At 41.8% G+C, this 19670-nt stretch overlaps 2 protein-coding genes across 2 annotated transcripts in view; one reads left to right on the forward strand and one right to left on the reverse strand.

Annotated features, from left to right (window-relative positions):
• Positions 1-1046: 1046 nt before the first annotated feature.
• Positions 1047-19670, reverse strand: part of zc3h3 (zinc finger CCCH-type containing 3) — a 77067-nt gene continuing 58443 nt past the window's right edge. Inside the window, exons 9-12 of the mRNA XM_046050134.1 lie at positions 11947-12078; positions 6314-6477; positions 6068-6225; positions 1047-1308 (exon numbers count right to left, since the gene is read on the reverse strand). Of these exons, the coding sequence (XP_045906090.1) occupies positions 1277-1308; positions 6068-6225; positions 6314-6477; positions 11947-12078 (486 nt within the window). The 3' untranslated portion in view covers positions 1047-1276. The remainder of the gene's footprint in view (positions 1309-6067; positions 6226-6313; positions 6478-11946; positions 12079-19670) is intronic.
• On the forward strand, positions 13447-16683 carry gpx7 (glutathione peroxidase 7). The gene is made up of 3 exons (XM_046049250.1): positions 13447-13458; positions 15024-15285; positions 16222-16683. Exons 1-3 carry the CDS (start codon positions 13447-13449, stop codon positions 16383-16385), a joined length of 438 nt encoding a protein of 145 aa, XP_045905206.1. The 3' UTR covers positions 16386-16683.

Consider the following 19670-nt stretch of genomic DNA (forward strand, 5'->3'; position numbering starts at 1 on the left):
GAGGATCGAGGTAAATCGTGGAGAGGATTGAAGATAAAGTTCTAAAGCCATGATGTGATTAATCTTTTAAAAAGACACTTTTACATCTCATACGGTTCAACTGATAAGTTTACTCTCTACAGTAAAACCCCAAAACAATAGAAAATCCAGTACACTGACCTTGAGTTCTGATTTTTTTGTCAAACAACAATTTCCAAGGTCATAAAATTATGAAAACAGTAAAATCTATAATATTCCCTCCTTTTTAGGTTGGCAAAAAGAAAATTGTGGATTCCCGCTTTCGTCTTGGTTTACACCACATTAACATCTGATCCTCATGTCTTTAACAGGGATGTGGCCTAACAAGGGATGGTTGTCCCTGTTTTTTTTTTGTTTTTTTTTTTATCTCAATACACTCACACACTGAAGAGTGTTAAAAAAAAAAAGCATCAGTTTTAGGAAGTCAAATGACATCTCAAGCCCAGCTCGCACTGGGTTTATTTCTCTAGGGGAGGTGAGGTGATTTTAACACATTACTTGCACTGTTCAGTGATTTTAATGTTGATCATTTGTCACCCATAATCCGCAATTACCTACTGTTTTTTGGGAAACTCACTGGTCCTCCTGTAATTTAAATCCCGTCCAGAGGGATGTGTGATCTCAGTCCCCCCCCCGAATGAAGAGCTGCTTGTCCTTGTCTTTTTTTAAAAACAGCTCAGTGTGAAATTTGATTTGTGTGTGACAATTGAGGGAGTCACAAATGTTTTTACTAATCTAATAGACGGAGACATGTTAATGCAAACATGCAGGCCTATTTGGGAAATCTCCACACACCACACGCTCACAGCATGGTGATGATGAAGTCACTGTCCACTCATGTGTCTCGTCTCCAGGCCTTAAAGTGAGGGGCACTGCTGCTTCTGTCACCACCTTCCCAATGAAAACTCTCGCAAACACGCTCGGGTCATGTGACAACACCGCTGCTCTCAAACAGAAAACACACTCACAGCCAATAAACACTCTCACAGCACTGACATCACATGTCAAAAAGAGTCTGTGAAACAAAACACAGTAAGAGTTGATGTTTTATTTGTCTTTTTAAAATGTACAAAACCTGATGAGAAAATCTGTATTGTAAACACCCAAATTGATATGTAAAACAGATTTCTAGATATAGAAGATAAAACTTTCTGGCCCTGAGTCAAGAAATTCAGAGGGAAGAGACACAGACACACCTGTCGGGACAGAAAATCATTGATAAGTGTTTTCACCTCCAGTGCTGCTGGTTTCTGTAGTCTCACAGCCGAGGCTTGATCTGCATTTTTTTCTCTGTGGGGAAAAAAACAAAACAAAACAGGGAATTATAATGAAAGAAGAGTATTGGCAGAAACGAAATGATGCAAAGACAATGTGTGAGCGTGTGCTCACTCATGTGCAACTGACTGATCTAGTGTGTGTTGAATCCTGCTGAAACGCTGAGTGATGACATCTCAGCTGATGAGTAAATGAGGAAGAGAACGGGACAACAGGGATGGATGAAGGTGCGTCTACAGAGAGTGTGTGTGTGTGTGTGTGTGTGTGAGGTCGCAGTCTGGCAGTGATACATTGCGTCTGAGCTAATTTATGCAAAGTGAAGAGGAGCTTGTTTGGCTGAGTTCCACCTTTAATGAGGCTTTTGGTGGTGCAGTGTGTTAGTGAGGGACCAGAGAGTCATTAGTATTACTTAAGAGCACAAACCAACCGGACAGAGTGGGTGGAGGGGCGACGACATGATCACTGGTTCACATGTGTTTGCGAGTATGTCTCTGTAAAACATTAGACGAGCTCAGTTCTAGGGTTGCATCTTACGTTGTCAGAAAATAGTGAAACCTTTCCATTACAAGTTCACAGAACCCAATGTCACATCTATAAATTGCTAGTTTAAAAAACAAAAAACAAAAATTAGTTCAGAGTTCCTTGATGCGAGTAATCCATCCATACTTACTGTATACAAAGCAAGCTTAAGCATACATAAATGCACTTACACGCAAAAACAACCCAGAAACATATGTGGACACATGAAAACATCCACTGCAACAATATTATTATTATTATTAAACTTGGGACTGTGTGTACTGTATGTGAGAGGAGAAGGTCAGAGGTCAAGAAGACTGAGGTCAGGTCAAAGGTCCCGCTTTTTTCCAAGATGGGGAGACTAAATATAAACAATGAAAGAGAAGGAGGATTACCTAACAGTTTGTCAGTTTCTCATCCCTGATCTTTTCAACTGAGAGATTTCTCACTAGCAGGAATACGATGAAGCTGCCATGATAACATAGTTCTATCTCAGGTTAAGTGAATTTGTAGGGCAACTTAATGTAGATGAAAAAGGGTCCGCACGCTGTGTAATTTATCAGCAGATCCAGCAGTTGTGTTTAAAGGTACCGCTCTTCTTCAGACCAACTAGATGTAGCCCAGGGTGAAAGGAGCTGGGTTTGTATGGGGATATTCATGGACCCCCAGTTGAGTGCTGCTGCGTTGGAGTTATCCCCAGAGAACGAGAGAGTCACCTCCATGGGACAACGATTCGCTGAGAGAAAGGCACTGACTGTTGTTTATGTCTATGCATGTGTATCCAGGCTTCTTAAGGCTCGTGCAGACTACACGACTTTCAGCATCTGCCGATGGACGTGCCGTTCACACTATATAACTTGCTGTCTTGTGATGGGAGTCTTGAAACTGTTCATACTACGTGACTCGGTGACAGGGGGTCACACACTACACGAGCTGACAGCGGCTCTGTCACCCGACGCAGGTCTCCAAATCACATCGTCAAGAAAACACACCTGAAATGTGAAACGGGAATGAAGCGAACCTACAGACAAAACAGCTGTTTGTTATTGTCAAGATAGCAATTATAAAGACAAAGAATCTGGGTGAAAGAATGAATTGGCACAGGCAGGTAGCAGGGATTGTCTGAGCTACAGAGAGAGCTGGAGGTGAGTAAAAAGTCGAGTGTCGAGTCGGCCGACTCCTCCAGATATTTGGCATGATAGATATCTGGCAGACATCGGCGATGAGTCAGAAATGCGTCTGGGAGCCGTTTTGATGAGTCGTTGTGTAGTTCACACATAACGACTGCCGATCAACCGCTGATTTACTCCCGATCACAGCCTGATGGTCGCCGAGCGGCAAATCGGGCTACAAATCTCTACTGCTCTGCTTCTAGACTTCTGTCCTAGCCATGGACTGGCCATAAACAAACTACAAACACCACGTTCGAGCATCTGGTGATTTAAAAGTAAACTTTATACCAGAACACCTTGCGCCAACGTTTGATGATCGACTTTGTGGTGGTTATCATCAGATCTGCGGTTGTAGGGCTGCAGCTAACGATGACTTTAGTAATCGAGTATTTTACAGATTATTACGGTACCAGTTGTGTAAGTCATGACTGTGACGTTACAACACAAACTCACGACCCAACCAGGCGGAGAACATTAACAACAAACGCACGTTTATACATATACAGCTGAGAATTGCAGCTTACTTTGTTTAGCCTTCAACTCATGATTTCAGTTAAATGCTAAAGTTGATACTGGCACCTTGTTTGTAGTCCACTCTGTGGACTTTATGCCAGACCGGGAGCTTTCTGACCGGATGCTGAAGCATTTCCGTCACGCTGTTGCGGTGAACTACGGTAGTTTTGTTTTACGTTGGACAGACTGTAACATTACAGACTTTTTGTTTTCTTTTAGCTTGAAATAATCCCATACTTTGAACACTTTCTTGTTCGTCCCTCTCTATTTTCTCTCTTCCTCCACTTTGCAAACAGCGGCATCATAATCACATCGTGTTCACAGTGTAAGTGCGATGTGCACAACATCAATAATTGTAACAGTAATAATTGTCCGTCCGAAGCGCTATCTAATTATATGGATTAAACAAAGCATCGATGCAAAGAATTTGTGTGCTTTTTAGTAATTGAATTAATTGATAAGTCGTTTCAGCCCCGTGCGGTTGCATGTCCTGGACACTCGGGTAAAGAGAGGAGACGAGCTGTCAACTCATCAACTAGTGGCGAGTTGGATCAAATTGCATGGGAGACTGTCCGACCAGGTAAACCCAAATGTGTAATGAAGCAGACCTGGTTGAGGCGCTTGTCAGTGATATCTTTAACTTTTTCATTTTTCATGCATCCCGGGGGAGGATGGGGACAAGGAATCCAAATGGGCCATGTTCAGACCCTCCAGTGCGGGCTGTCTTGGCAGACACACCTCTCCGATGTTGCATGGAGGTCAGGGACAGTGCCTTTGGAGTGGCAGACAGGGGTGGTGGTTCCCATTTTTAAAAAAGGAGGACTGCAGAGTGAGCTCCAGTTATTGGAGGTATCACACTGCTCAGCCTCCCTGGTAAAGCTTATGGCAGGGAGCTGAAAAGGAGACTCCAACCAAATGTTGAACCTCAGATCCAGAAAGAGCAAAGCGGATTCCATCTGGTCATAGAACAGTGGTCCAGTTCTTTACTCTAAAAAGGTTACTAGAGGGGTCCTGGGAGTTTGCCCATCCGGTCTATGTGCGCTTTAAGGACTTGGAGAAACTTCAGTGGGTGTTGGACTCCACTAGGGTTTGTCCCTTTTTACCAATATTTTTGTGACATTCATGGACAGGATCCTCCAGGCACAGCCAGGGGAAGGAGAGTGTCCGGTTTGGGGATCTCAATTCCTACTCTGCTCTTTGCAGATATTGTGGTTCTGTTGATTTTATCAGACCATGCGGCCGGGATGATAGTCAGCACCTCCAGGTCTGAGGCAATCGTTCTCAGCCACAAAACGGTGGATTGCTCCCTCTGAGTTGGGAGTAAGTTGTTGCCCCAAGTAAAGGAGTTCTATCTCGGGTTCTTGTTCATGAAGGAGGTAGAAAATGGATGGAAAACCTTACTAAAAAGAAAGGGGGAAAAGTACAAAAATACAGTAGTGAAAATATTTTGTCTTTTGCCTGTATTTATTCAGAAGATGATAAGGTTTAGGAAATCTTAGATATGTTAAGTAAATAATCAAATATCTAACTATCAATAACTGCAGTTCTTCTAAGAATAAGTAGTCAAAATGAGTTGGATGATCCGTGTCCAGCTTTTCCACCAAAGCAGATATAGCAGATACAAATATGTTGTCTCTCAGTAGCAGCCATCTCTTGGGAGATTTTCATTTTGTTCGTCAATGAAAAACACCTCTGTCATTTCTTTAGCCAAGATAAATTGCAATCTTATTTTCATTGAAAACAAACTTTAAAGAGTAACATGAGCTTCAGACTGCACTTGAGGACAAAACCTATTAACTTTAGACAGAACTTAACTAATTAGGGTCCTCGCACTTTTTTAGTTTAGTGACTAATAACATTTTTTTTTAATTCAGTCGGGGGAGGGGGGGGGGGGGATTAATGTTAGTTAATGTGGTGCGAGGTAAATCAGGTTGAACCCGGGTCAAATGGGTTAAATGTTGCTTTGCAGTGCCAGTCAGCATGTGCATGTGTGTGTGTCTCCAGAAGGCAGGGGCAGGTGGATGATCAGGCCTTGATGGGGGAGGAGGTTGGAGGGGGAAGGCAGCCTCTCCTAATCCTCTATCTGTCAACTCTGTCAACAGAGAGCTCAGCTGTGCCTCCGTCCAGCCCAAAAGCTAAATATTATTACCTCTGTCCTCTGAGCATTATTACTCCTCCCCTGAGCATCATCACACTCACTCTACAGACCAGCTCTGATCATCATTATCGGTCTGCAGCTCAGGCGAACCACCACTCCCCATTCTCATGAACTCAGGAATGATCTTGTGGCTTTCATGACAAACATGATCCTTTCACAAAACATCTCTGGACAATATGCCCAACAGTCAGCACTTTTACTCTAGCTTTTACTAAGTAAGTACACACCTAATCCCCTAAGGGAACATTCTATTTTCTTCAACTTGGATACAGGTTTTTACCATAACTCCTATGAATTTAGACATTTTAATTGCCAAATCTGGAGACAACAAGGGCATATATGCATACATATGACTTATTTCAAAGTCATATTGTTTTGTTTGCTAGGTTTGTTCGGTAGTATATTTTCATACCTTTAACCTGTGAGGTCTCAGCCAGCAGTGTGTCTGGGGTGTCTGCCTCCTCTGGGGAGCTGGAGAGGGAGATAAAGGACGGCAGTGCCAGAGGACCTTTGGTGGGTGTCTCTGGAGCTGCCTGAGAGCCCTGTGGCATGACAACAGACAGGCGGGGTCTAAAAGAGAAAAAACATTAAACAGAACATAAAAGGTTAATAATTGTGTATAATTACGAATGAGCTCTGTACAATCTGCTTCCCTGACCTCTTGGAGGGCTCCTTGGATCGGGCTCTCTTCGCTGGAGTGGTGGATGTGGTGCTGGTGTTTCGTTTGGCTCGTTGGCGATGCTGCAGCTTACAGCGGGCTCCTCGAGGGCATGATCCTGTCTTAGAGAAGTCTGGACACACCAGGGTGTGTTTCTTCTTACACTACGGGGAAATAAAAACACAAACCCAGTTTTACCAGTGACAGATAATACGAAGACATTCAACACTGCCACAAAAATCTATGTGTGGATTTAGATCTGGCCTTTAAAAATCTGCGTTTTTGGAAGATTTCTTCTTATGACCTTTTGCCTTCATTAGATTGTGACTGAGATACAGACGTGGTACATGTCTTAACCTCTAGCCCACCAGGTATGTATTTTGATGTGTAAATGTAATCATGTCAAAATCACATCCAGATACAATCTGGATACGCAATGGACTGTAATGCCAAGGTGTAAAGGGACACAGAGACACAACCATTCACACCAATTGACCTAACCTGCATATCTTTAAACTGTGGGAGGAAAACCCACACAGAAAGGCCACTCTCTTACAGAGAATAAAGTTTTCTGTCTTGAGTAGTGCTCCAATGATCTCACCACACAAAGTTAAAGACATTTCAAGTAAGGTTATATGCTGATTAGGAATCTCTGTTACTCCATCCATTCTTTCGTAAAATACTACTTTTGAGAGACAATCTTTCTGTCACCCTCTCTTTTAACATGCAAGTTGAGCAAGTGGGTCACAGTTATCGTCATTTGTTATCGTGCACGAGAGAGAGAGCGCTTTCACATGCGTGTTTGCAAGTGAGTGCGTATGACAGTGTAATACGGGTGTAAATTGGTAGCTTCATTCTCCACGAGATCCGATCCCTCCCACCTGTCAGAAAAGCTAATTATATTCACTCTGGGGTGCAGGCGGTGAGGAGTGTGTGAGTGTGTGTCTGTGTGTGTGAAGGGGTGAGGAGTGCAGGGACTGGGAAGCACATTGGTCCAGAAATAGAGTGTGTATCTGTGTGTGTGTGTGTGTGTGTGTGTGTGTGTGTGTGTGTGTGCGTGCGCATGGAAAGGGGGTCTTGAGATCGATTTTCCAGGAACCGTATGGTCTCTTGCTCAACTCTCTCTGGAGCCCAGCAGCCCTGACTCACTGTCGTCAGAGGCCCTCTCACCGCCCTCACACCCATGTTCCTGTGCCCCTTGGTGCCAGGGTAGTCCGGGGGTCAGCTTGCTGTCAAATGTTTCTCTGGATCATCTTATAGGGCTGCGGTTTTGACACCACGTTTCGGTCAACAAATCAGGTCTGCTGCTGGTGTCAGTGATGTTCATCGTTTTATATTTGGTGTCTGACATCACTGCTAACCCGTCAGGTCCAGATACGGCTGAGAAATACATTAATATTTATAATTTATTGTTGTAATTGTGTTGTGGAAAGTTTTGGAGCTACAGTGGTGCATCAAACAGAGCATTTCCTATTGCAGGCCTGACCAATTACTAACATTTCATGCACTTTCTGATTACATAGTTGTGACTGCAGACCTCATTATTTTATTTCAAAGACAACCTGCAAATGTTACTGCATTAAGAGATAAATCCTGTCCTTATTTAGATTGCAAGCTAACGTGGTGTTCTTTTTCTTCTTCAAATCACACTTTTACTTTTGCGTGACTTTAAGAAGATACATTGATTTGATGTTAAACATGTTTTTTCTGTTCATTTAAAATGTTTGATTGCATCCTTTCAAAGACAACCGTGATCTCAGTGTAGGGCGAAATTATCACGATTACCATTTTAGCCACAACTGTGCGGCCAAAATGACCAGCAGTCCAATGTGATATGTAACTACAAAATGTTACATGTAACTTTGCAAACCTAAACATTGTAATATACAGTTTAAAAACATCAGGATTGCTTATCATATTTATGGTTTCTTATATTGCTCAAGACTACCTCTGAACCTACTGCTATGTGCGAACCTAAAATGTTTACTTTAATGTAAAATTAAAATGTGCACAGAGTTCTGATCCAGAGACAAGTGTGACGGGACAACAGGAGTTAACAAAGCTGAAGCACTTTCAGTGTAAGAAACTGAACGTGTCGGAGAAATTGACTGTAAAAGCTGAGTCCACTCCTCATAGCTCATACATCCTCATTTTCATAAAAAGACAGAGAGAGAGAGATAGAGAGACAGACAGAGAGAGAGATGGGAAATAGGAGGAAAAAGCTAAAGTGGACAGAACATCTTTATCCCACACCAAGTTAACAATTTTCCACTTGATTTAAGGAATGCTGGGATGTCTCTGGGGCCTATTAGAGAGCTCTCTGCTGGGCCAAAACCAGGAGGAGTCAGCACATTTACCCAGAGACTGAGAGAATGAGCAAAAGAAGCAAGAAAGCGAGAGAGAGGGAGGGCAGGAGATAGAAGAGACAGTAAAATAAAAAAGGGACATCGCATGCATTTACATCTTGGGCATTAAGCAGACACTTGTCAGAGCAACTTACAGTGAGTAGAACGAAACAATAAATGAACTCAGGTTACTGAGTATTAACAGAGAGGGTATTATTAAGAAGATGAAAGTGTAAAGTATGTTCAAAATTAAATTAGCACTGTATCAAAAAAATGTAGCATCCTCATTTGTTTCAATGAGACCCACTGTGCTGATGCATTGCAGACGGGTCACAGATGGCTACTTTGAATAGATGCAACATTGTCCAGCAACTGTTGCTCAACATGTGCTGCAATGCAAGTCTAGATCAATGGGGAAGGCACTATAGTGGCCTAATCAAAAAACTCGATGAAGCAACATGAACGGCAAACTGTTTACCAATGGTCCTGACGGAGGACAAGGGACAGCAAAGAGCCCAGCTCGTCGCTGTGAGCATGTCAATGCCCCTAAGATAGCAAGAGGCTTGCTACGACAGTTAATATCAAAAGAATTAGAAGACAGAAAAGTGCGGGATTTTAAAATACAAGCAGAATAAGTTAAAAAGTTAATCTTTTCAGATGTAGTTTCAAAGTTTTTTGAAGTTCAAGAACAAATTCCCAAATGCACATATTTTTTTATCCGCAAGGCAGGAGTAGCTCTCATGTGTATGTGTACATGAGTGCAAACTAGCTAACCACTACCACAACGGTGAATTTCTTTAAACTCGTCATGAGATTGGAAAAGAAATTGAGAAATTATCTTACAAAGGAGATGGCACTGTAAAGTTTTGCTTTGCAGCAGAAGAACAAAAGTAAAGGCAGAGGTCAAAAAATAAAGAGAGACTGCATAAAAACAGTGAAATCACAGATTAATTGAGTTAAATAGCCAAACAGTTACATACTGTTTACATTGTTACAACATGCTGAATCAGCAGATTGGCCACTGACAACAGCCGATAACAGATGACAATAGGAAACCTCACACCTGGGAGAAAATGGACCTGATGCAGAAGCCACATTTGAGGTAACGGGAAAAAAAGGGAAACAATCAAAAACAGCTCAAATTTGATGCTGTGGTGGAAAGAAAGGAGAGGGGCGATTAGGAAGGCACAGACAGATCCTGTGAGGTGGAGGGTGTGTGTGAGACAAAGCCAGGATGGTGGCAAGTCTGCGAGAAGGAGGAGGATGGAGGCGAGGAGCGGACTTAACCCCTGAGCTGCTGGAGTGTCTGCCTGCCTGGCCCATAGTGCCATCCTCAGCAGTTTTCCCATCTATAATTACTGCCTGCTATCCATCATAGAGCCACCAGAGCCTCACAGCGCAGTGCACAATAAACACACACACAAACACGCACGCACACAAGGAAAATCACAGACCTAAGCACTTCAGCTAATAGAATAAATATTAATATCCCTTTTGTTTTCTATATCCTCATTTCCCCATGCGCCATTTAAATGAGGTCTGACAGTGTGAAAAAGCATCTGTTTCACACTCAACGCTCAAAAACAAGCAGAGAGAGGAGGAGGAGAGGGGGAGACAAAGGGAGGCAAAAACACAAGAGGAGGTGAGGAGGAGGAGTGGAGGATGTGTTTGAGGTGGACGTAGGGACAGTGTGTGTGTGTGTGGGGACTCGGGTGTCATGTGTAGGCGGCTCTCTGTTACCCGTCCGACCCGCAATGTGTCACTCAGACACTACAGTTATGCCATTATGGACCCTGCAGCTGTTCCTGCCTGTGTGTCACTGTGTACGTGTGTGTGTGTGTGTGTGTGTGTGTGTGTGTGTGTGTGTGTGTGTGTGTGTGTGTGTGTGTGTGTGTGTGCGTGTGTGTGCGTGCGTGCGTGCAGGGGGGGAATGGTTACCAAACTACTTGTTTACCTAAGACTCCGTTTAACTTCAGTGGAACTGTATACATGCTGTACAGTATAATTATACATTGAAATGAACGCAGCTTTAACAAAGAACTGTACAATCAAGCAATGCATCATTGCAGCGCTCAATAAACATATAGTGAGATTAAACCAATATTAAGTCCTAAAAACGCTGACAGTGTATTAAGAGAGTGACAGTGACATCTATTGTTAATTATTGCATTCAAGCTGACACCGCGACACAGGTGAAATCTGTTTTGACGGCCTTCTGAAAGGGTCAACACATTAGCTGACCAGCGTCCATGACCCTTGTCTGACCTGGGCTGAACACCGGTCAGATTCTGTCTGGCTTTGGTTAATAGGTGTTGGTAAGTTGGCATAGATAGAACTTAACAGACTCCCCAAAGAGAGAGACAATATGACCATGGGCGAGCACAAAACAGCTGGGAAGCAGAGGGAAGTGAAAGTGAAACCTGGCGTTACTTGGTGCTTTGTCATTCTTTGTAATTCTGTATTTTAGCAGTGCAGCTTCTAGATCTATAATCAGATTGCAACCATGTGTGTGCTCATATGCATGCTTTAACACATGAGCGAGCAGGATCGGACAAGCAGAGACCTAAACACTGGAAGACAGCTTCACACAACATGCTGGAAACTCCCACAGCAACATTAGAGTAATATTTTTTATCAGCTTGACGTTGAACTAATCCATAATCGTTGCATGACGTTACATTGACTGCATTCAGCCGACATGTCGGCGTTGGCTCGCCTGCTGCTTTACAGTAAACATTACTATTTGAGTCTCTTTCAGCAGAGGCTCAGCAACATCAGCACAGCTAAATGTACTGTGGTGTTGTCCTGCACATTTATCATTGTATATTAAGTGGGTCACGTAAGTTACAGCGATCGGTAAAATATAAATCAATCTAAATTGAACGTTACGAAACAAACAGCGGCAGATCTGTTCTAACAAGAGCTGGCTGCTCCTGCCTTACATCACTATAGGCTAGTAGAAACAAATCACTCCTCATATGCTTTTTACCTTTAAATCGTTTGTTGCAGGCCAAAATCAACACTGACATAACACCGGTGGTACACAGGATATAAATATGGATCTTGTTAGCTGGTGAAGTGTGGAAAGCGACAAAACTGTAGTATTTGCACCAGATGCTGTTAGCAACTGCTCGGGATTAGCCGGAGAGCTAAAGTTATCTTGAGCCAACAAAAGCATTTTCTGTTTATGTTGTTTGTTTTGGCTGGATAAATAAGTGCTCATACAGAATAGTCATATGGAGTCTCTGACACAAAGACATTGAAGCGTTTAATTCTTTGGTGTGGTACCTTCTCTCCCTCAGGACAGTAGCCTTTGACAAAGTCCTCACACACTTCAGCTTTGCGTGACACGTAGACATGACTGTAGGGACAGTTGCTGTTGTTACAGATTCCCTTCAGGAAGTAGGAACACACCGGCATCTAGAGTGAGAGAGTGAGAGTGAGAGAGTGAGAGTGAGAGTGAGAGTGAGAGAGAGAGAGAGAGAGACATGTAAGCCATCTGAACCTGAGAAATTTTTCATTGGCCATCTGAACTTGAGAAATTTTTCATAGAACTTCACAATAGAATCTCCATTGGTTGTGTTGAATTAGCATTATTCATCTGAGTTGTGTTGAAGGAGTTGAAGCTGAGCAGACATTCTTCATATATTCTGGGACTGCCCAAAACTCCCACATTATTGGCCACACATTAAATGTCCAAAAAGAGAATTGACTTTGTTTCAATCTGACTCCGACAGAATCAAGCACTTTGGATCCTTGGCATTCCCCTGAAAGCATATCAGACAATACATCGAGGCATCTACAGTCCCCTCCAAATGTATTGGAACGGTGAGGCAAATTCCTTTGTTTTTGTTGTTCAAATAAATAACATTTAATATTTGGTGGCATAATAATTGCTTGCAATAACTGCCTCAAGCCTGCGACCCATCGACATCACCAAACTGTTGCATTCTTCATTTGTGATGCTATTCCAGGTTTTTAGTGCAGCTTCTTTCAGTTCTTGTTTGTTTCGAGGTGTTTCTCCCTTCAGTCTCCTCTTAAGGAGGTGAAACGCAGCTCTATTGGGTTAAGTTCAGGTGATTTACTTGGCCAGTCTAAAACCTTCCACTTCTTTCCCCTGATGAAGTCCTTTGTTTTGTTGGCAGTGTGCTTTGGCTCATTGTCCTGCTGCATGATAAACTTCCTCCCCATTAGTTTCAACGCATTTCTCCGTAAATTGGCAGACAAAATGTTTCTGTCTAAAAAATTGGTAGACTATTAAGTTACGTTACAAGTCACGGTGGATATTTTACGGACGGACCAGGTCAAGCAACAGTGAACACACAGGGTCCTGCTGCCGTGATAATGGATCGCGGGTGGAAATGTACGGAAGAAAGACAAGTTCTCAGTCTTTTAGGCGACTTTATAAAACGTACTGCTGATGGAGAAAATAGAGCAGACGGGGGGAGAGCGAGGCGGGGCAAGACGGGGCGTTTACCTGAAGTGTAGGTGTGTGTGAGTGTGCAAAGCATACTTAAAAACAATAATAAGAATGTTCGTGAACTGTAACTTATAATACTGCTGTTCTTGTGTCACATAGTAGTTTTAAGAGTTTTTTTTATGCGGGAATATAGTTGTTTAAACTCCAAATATGTGGTTGATTTCTCAAGACCGTCATCAAGACGGGCTGCTCTTCCAATTGCTGAATGACTGACTGCGTGCTCCCGTTCCTGGGAGTTTGTACTCCTGAGCCGAACTTGCCACATCCGAACTTTAATGTACAGAAGTCCCAACTTGGCAAACTCGGTAATGAGGAACAGGGTTGGTCTCATCAGTCCATCAGATTGTGTTCCAGAACTTTTACGGCTCATCTCTGTACTTCTTTGTAAAATTTCAATCTGGCCTTGCGATGAGTGGTTTGCATCTTGTGGTGTGGCCTCTATATTTCTGCTCTCTGAGTCTTCTTCCAACAGTGGATTGTGATACCTTCCCCCTGCACTGTGGAGGTCGTTGCTGATGTCACTTCCTGATGTTTTGGGGGTTTTCTTCACAGCTCTCACCATATTTCTGTCATCAGCTACTGTTGTTTTCCTTGGCCGACCTGTTGGACGTCTGTTGCTCAGTACACCAGTAGTTTCTGTCTTTTTCAGGACATTCCAAATTGTTGTGCTTGCAATTTCCAATGTTTGTCCAATGGCTCTGTTCGATTTTCCTTCTTTGCTCAGCTTGACAGTGGCTTGCTTTTCTCCCATAGACAGCTCTCTGGTCTTCATGTTGGTTTATCCTCTTTAACAGGAAATGCAGTCTTTATAGGTTTGAACCAAGGATGAAAACTTGGACTAGTCATGCAGAGCTATTTAATGTTTGGACAATCAGCCTAAAAGGCAACACCTGGGCAACAAGAAACATCTGGCAGTCACATGTTCCAATAGTTTTGCTCACTTGAAAAATGGGTGGGTTCGAACATAGCGTGGGATATCCTGAGTTGTTTAACACATCTAGATGTGAATACCAGGAAATGAGAGCTGAAATTCTGAACTCTTGTCTCAGACTCATATTTTGATTTTAAACCCAAATGTCTTCAGTGAACAACAAAAACAAAGGAATTTGTCTTACTGTTCCAATACTTTTGGAGGGGACTGTATATATACATATATATTTTTTTGTTTTGTTTTTTTATTCCAGTGTATTTTCCCTTAATTACTCCTCTTAAACAGAGCTTCAAAGGATGCCCTCTTACACAACTTAACACAAAAATAAAAAATAAAAAATTAGATCCTCCCTAATGTCCCCGTTAAGATCTTTCTTAGGTCCTTGTCAGTCTGTAGTCCCAGTTCTTGATCAAAGCATGCATGTGCTTTCTTTTGCAGTGATGAGCTTGTCTGTTCTTTGCAGAAACTCTTGCTTACTGAGCTGAAGCATGAAGCTGTAACATGTATTTACCTGCACTGACATGCTCAACTGTTTTTATACCGTGGATCCGTACAGGTCCAGCCATGACCACTCCACAACAAACACAACAAAAGCATCGATCTGATCAGACATGAAAACTGGTTCTGTCTGAATTACAGTTTAGATAGTTACATGTGATCTAGTGCTGAAATTAGTCGAAAAGCAGAAAATGTATCAACAAACTGTTTAACAATTTTATATTATTATCAATTAATAATTAAATAATAATAAAAAATAGTCAATATATTCTGCCCTTTTCGTTTACATTAAGGCTAACACAACTAACAGATAATGTGCACAGAGCATGTTCTGCATATCGGCTCTCTTTCAGGGATGTGAACAGCTGTTTACAGTTCCCCAGTTGCTGCTGGTTGTTGTTTGGTGACTGCCAGGACTGTTACTGCAGTGTTTTCAGTGCTGTCCTGTGGCTTTAGGTGTCCCTGGTGGTGAATGTAGCCAGTGAATGTGGCTTCACTGATGAACACTACAAAGACCTGCAGCAGCTCCAGCGGGACTTCGGCCCGTATCACTTCAATGTGCTGGCCTTCCCCTGCAACCAGTTTGGGCAGCAGGAGCCCGGCAGCGACAAGGAGATTGACAGCTTTGTGCGCAGAGTATACCAAGTCTCCTTCCCTCTGTTCAGTAAAATCGCTGTTGTCGGAACTGGAACCAACAATGTCTACAAGTACCTTGTTGGTGAGTGAGATGTAATGTTGTTGGTGAACTGGTGTGCGTTTGTTGTTATATCACATACATTTACTCATTTGGCAGATGTTTTTATCCAAAACAAGTTACATTTAGTAAGCAAATGAGACATCTGGGTTTCAGATAAACACAATGCAACCTGGTGGATCACATTATAAGGAGGGTTGTAAGTGTTAGATATGAATATTAATAGCAGAATATGAACTTTACATATGGTATATTTGATACTGAAATCTAATACAGACATATTATAGTGTTAAAGACAGGGAAAGAGTGTATTTGTACTGGTCCACTCTGTTAGGGGAAGTTGGGTTTGCCACAAGTGAGACTTCCTAAAACTGTACACTATATATATATATATATATATATATATACACATATATTCCAATATAACAAAAGGCATTAATACCTTTGCGTATAAATTAATAAATAATAAATTGCATTGATGTATTGCAAAGTCAGCTGTACAACCTGTAAAATTAGGAGCAGCAAGATGAATTGTAAGAACAGAAGGAGTGTTATAAGTACAAAAAATACAAAGATGAGATGAGATGAGATGAGAGTGGAAGGAAAAAAAGTATAGTAGTAAATGAGAAAATGGCAACAATGAAATAAAGGAAGAGGCCAATAAATTATGTGGAAAAAGTAGGAAGGAAGGGTAAGCACCCACTGACACATGAAGAAGTTCACCCCTGTGTATAAGTGGGGGGGGGGGTCTAGGGTCCTCAGTAGTGGGAAATGCTGTATTAATCAATTGCGTAGAAGAAAACCATCAGTTTTGTACAACCCTTAAAACAAAAAGAAGGAATAGAAAAGCATTAGGAAGAAAGTGTGTTTCTAGGTAAGAGGCCAAATGTACACTGTTGTTTGAAATAGTGCTTTTAAATTGTGTAGGCTTTAACTTCTTTTTCTTCTCATTCTCTGCAGAGTCTTCTGGAAAGGAGCCTGACTGGAATTTCTGGAAGTATCTAATTGATGTAAATGGCAAAGTGGTGGACGCATGGGGACCAAAAGTTTCGGTCAAAGAAATCCGACCCAAAATAGCTGAAATGGTGCGGCAGATAATCCTAAAGAAGAAAGAAGAGCTTTAACCCTCCTAAGACTCTTTACTACGCAGTTTTCTGTAGTATATTTACATTTATCGGTACCTGAACCAAAGAGATAAACTGAACACGTGTGTTTTGCTTGTACAACTGACCATGTAAGAAAAAATCATTCAATTCAAGTCACATAATGAAAGCTGTGTTGTACATGCTAACTGAAGGCACTGATGAAACAGTTCAATTTCAGATTTTATATCAGGTGTAAGCCATTTGAAAAGTCATGCTGATTATGTGTTTGGTTTTTTATTCTTTTTGATTTGTGGAATAAACCATTACTGTAATGAGAGCAATACATTGCTATTTAGTCTATTTTACACTGCAAGGCTGTCAGTAATAGGGGTGGGGGGAAAAAAATCGATACAGCATAGGATCGTGATATTTGCCATGGCAATACTGTATCGACACACGGATGCCAATTTTCGATATTTTACTATATAAATTGCAGATGGGAGTTTTTGTAATTTTGTTCCAAAAATTTAAATATAGCCACTGTTATCCATCAGTGTCTAGTCAATGTATTTGGTTCACAAGCGGTTAACGGCTCTCGTGGATGAGTCCAATGTGTTTGAAGTTGTTGATTATGTTCTTCCCCCTCATTTGCTGCACAGTGGTTTGTTCCTGCCCACTGACAAGTAGTGTTACTGTCAGCAGGCACTGTGGCTATAATAATAACATACAGCCACTGAAAGAATATTTTGTTCATAGCAACATCTAAATATATGTAAAAAAGTGACAGGGACATTTAATACAGGGCAGCTAGGAAAGTATAAGATTTGGTGCAAAAAGATTAATAATTATATGACATTTTACTCAGCTGTGCCTTCAGATCCTCTATATACTGTAAATGTCACAAACAGAATAGGAGACCAGTGGCAACCTTATCCAGCACCCACTGAAAATTAGTTTGACTTAATGCTGAGAATATGGATCCACCTGTCACTTTGGTTATAAGGAACTTAACAGATAATTAAATGTGTATTAAAATATGGTAATATTAAATAAATAAAATACATACAGTATATACATATTTACCTACACATATACACCCAGAGTATTCGGCAGTGCAGTTTTTGAATTTGCGTTTGGGGAGAATGTTTACAGCAGCAACAAGATTAAAATATGGTTTCATCTTCACAAATTTCCATGACATTAGACATTTGGGAAACAGTGTCCATCTTGACTTTGTTAGCGCACCAAGCATCATCAATGTAAAAAAAAGAGTCCGCCGCCTCTCATCTTACGCAGACAGCTGGCAATAGCCAAGAGAAACAGATCAAAAACCAAAGTCTAGAGAAGTTTAAAGGAGCTACTGGCTCCCCAAACTCCATGAAACGCTAAAGATTTGTGTCAGCCAAGACAGCCAAACATTGTCCAAAGCTGTTAGCATCTCAGGGCAAATCTCATCTACACCTGCTGCCTTGCTGCAGAAGAGCTTGCTTGCCTCAGGGACCTCTTTCAGGGATATGAGTAAGGCTTCCCCAGCATTCACAGCCCCCACTCCCCCACCACTACCTCCAAGCTGAGCACAGCCTGAGCCAAGCCCTTCTTTCTCTCCCCTGCCATCTGATCCAACTCACCAGTTAACAGAACTGCTCTTGTCTTTACTCGAGAGTGTCCAATACATACATACGCAGGTCTGATGATTTGACCACAAAGTCGATAACTGATCTTTTGCCTAAGGTGTTCTGGTGCCAAGCAAACTAATGAACAACCTTATGCTTCAGTGTCTCCCCCAGGAAATTTTGATCTTTAAACACTTCATTTCCTGCATTCTGGTGAACATTTCTGCACCAATTTATAAATTTATAAAATATTTTCATTTATGTAAAAGGAAAAACTAAATTCAGGCAGCGTGTGACATTTCAAAATATATAAATATAATTGAAGTCAGTACAGCTGTCTGTGTTGCCTTTAGATCTGGGTCTCTTGTTAATCAATTTTTCTCATGTAAGATCATCCCTGCTGAGGCAACACATATTCAGGCATTGGTCTTTTCTCCTCTTTTGTCATGTTCAAAGGGAGAGAAAAGAAAACTTGGCCAAAAAGAAACTGTGTCAAGAAGTTGATAAAGTTACTGATTGGTGCATGCACATTTTTGGGTCATTTTATATGTTTTTTTTTTAGCTTACGTAGCTTTTCTGCCAAAGACAATGATGGTGCACTTCTACACCGCCATCATTGAGTCCATCCTCACCTCCTCCATCACCATCCGGTACGCTGCTGCCACTGCCACAGCGTATCATTCGCTCTGCAGAGAAGGTGATTGGCTGCAATCTTCCATCTCTTCTGGACCTGTACGCCTCCAGGACTCTGAGGCGAGCAGGAAAGATTGTAGCTGACCCCTCCCACCCCGGACACAAATTGTTTCAGACTCTCCCCTCTGGCAGGAGGCTGCGATCCATCAGGGCCAAAACCTCTCACCACAAAAACAGTTTCTTCCCGTCTGCAACTAGCCTCATTAACAAGGCCCGGGTCCCCCACTGACACTCCCCCCTCAAATAATACAAATGTCTGCACATGTAAAAACCGTTTCATCTTGTGTTGGGCTCAGACCTGGCAAGTCGCACATACTTGTTGTTGATTGTTGATCTTTGTTGTTGTGTATTTTTATGTTGTCAGTTTATATATTTATATGTACACAATATTCTCTTCTGTTACGTTAACAGCACAGACCCAGAATAATGTACATGTATATACAGGTGCTGGTCATATAATTAGAATATCATCAAAAAGTTGATTTATTTCAGTAATTCCATTCAAAAAGTGAAACTTGTATAATGTATACATTCATTCCACACAGAGTGATTTATTTCAAGTGTTCATTCCTTTTAATTTTGATGATTATAGCTGACAACTAATGAAAACCTCAGTATCTCAGAAAATTAGAATATTGTGAAAAGGTTCATTATTGAAGACACCTGGTGCAACACTCTAATCAGCTAATTAACTCAAAACACCTGCGGCCAAAATGGTCTCTCAGTCTAGTTCTGTAGGCTACACAATCATGGGGAAGACTGCTGACTTGACAGCTGTCCAAAAGACGACCATTGACACCTTGCACAAGGAGGGCAAGACACAAAAGGTCATTGCTAAAGAGGCTGGCTGTTCACAGAGCTCTGTGTCCAAGCACATTAATAGAGAGGCGAAGGGAAGGCAAAGATGTGGTAGAAAAAACTGTACAAGCAATAGGGATAACTGCACCCTGGAGAGGATTGTGAAACAAAACCCATTCAAAAATGTGGGGGAGATTCACAAAGAGTGGACTGCAGCTGG

This window comes from Micropterus dolomieu, linkage group LG05, assembly GCF_021292245.1.
Source record: "Micropterus dolomieu isolate WLL.071019.BEF.003 ecotype Adirondacks linkage group LG05, ASM2129224v1, whole genome shotgun sequence".
NCBI lineage: Eukaryota > Metazoa > Chordata > Actinopteri > Centrarchiformes > Centrarchidae > Micropterus > Micropterus dolomieu.

What these genes read in the sequence shown, in the direction of transcription:
- gpx7 (XM_046049250.1), top strand. An exon ending in TGTCTACAAGTACCTTGTTG is followed by an intron (nt 15,286 to 16,221) that starts GTGAGTGAGATG and finishes CATTCTCTGCAG; the next exon opens with AGTCTTCTGGAAAGGAGCCT.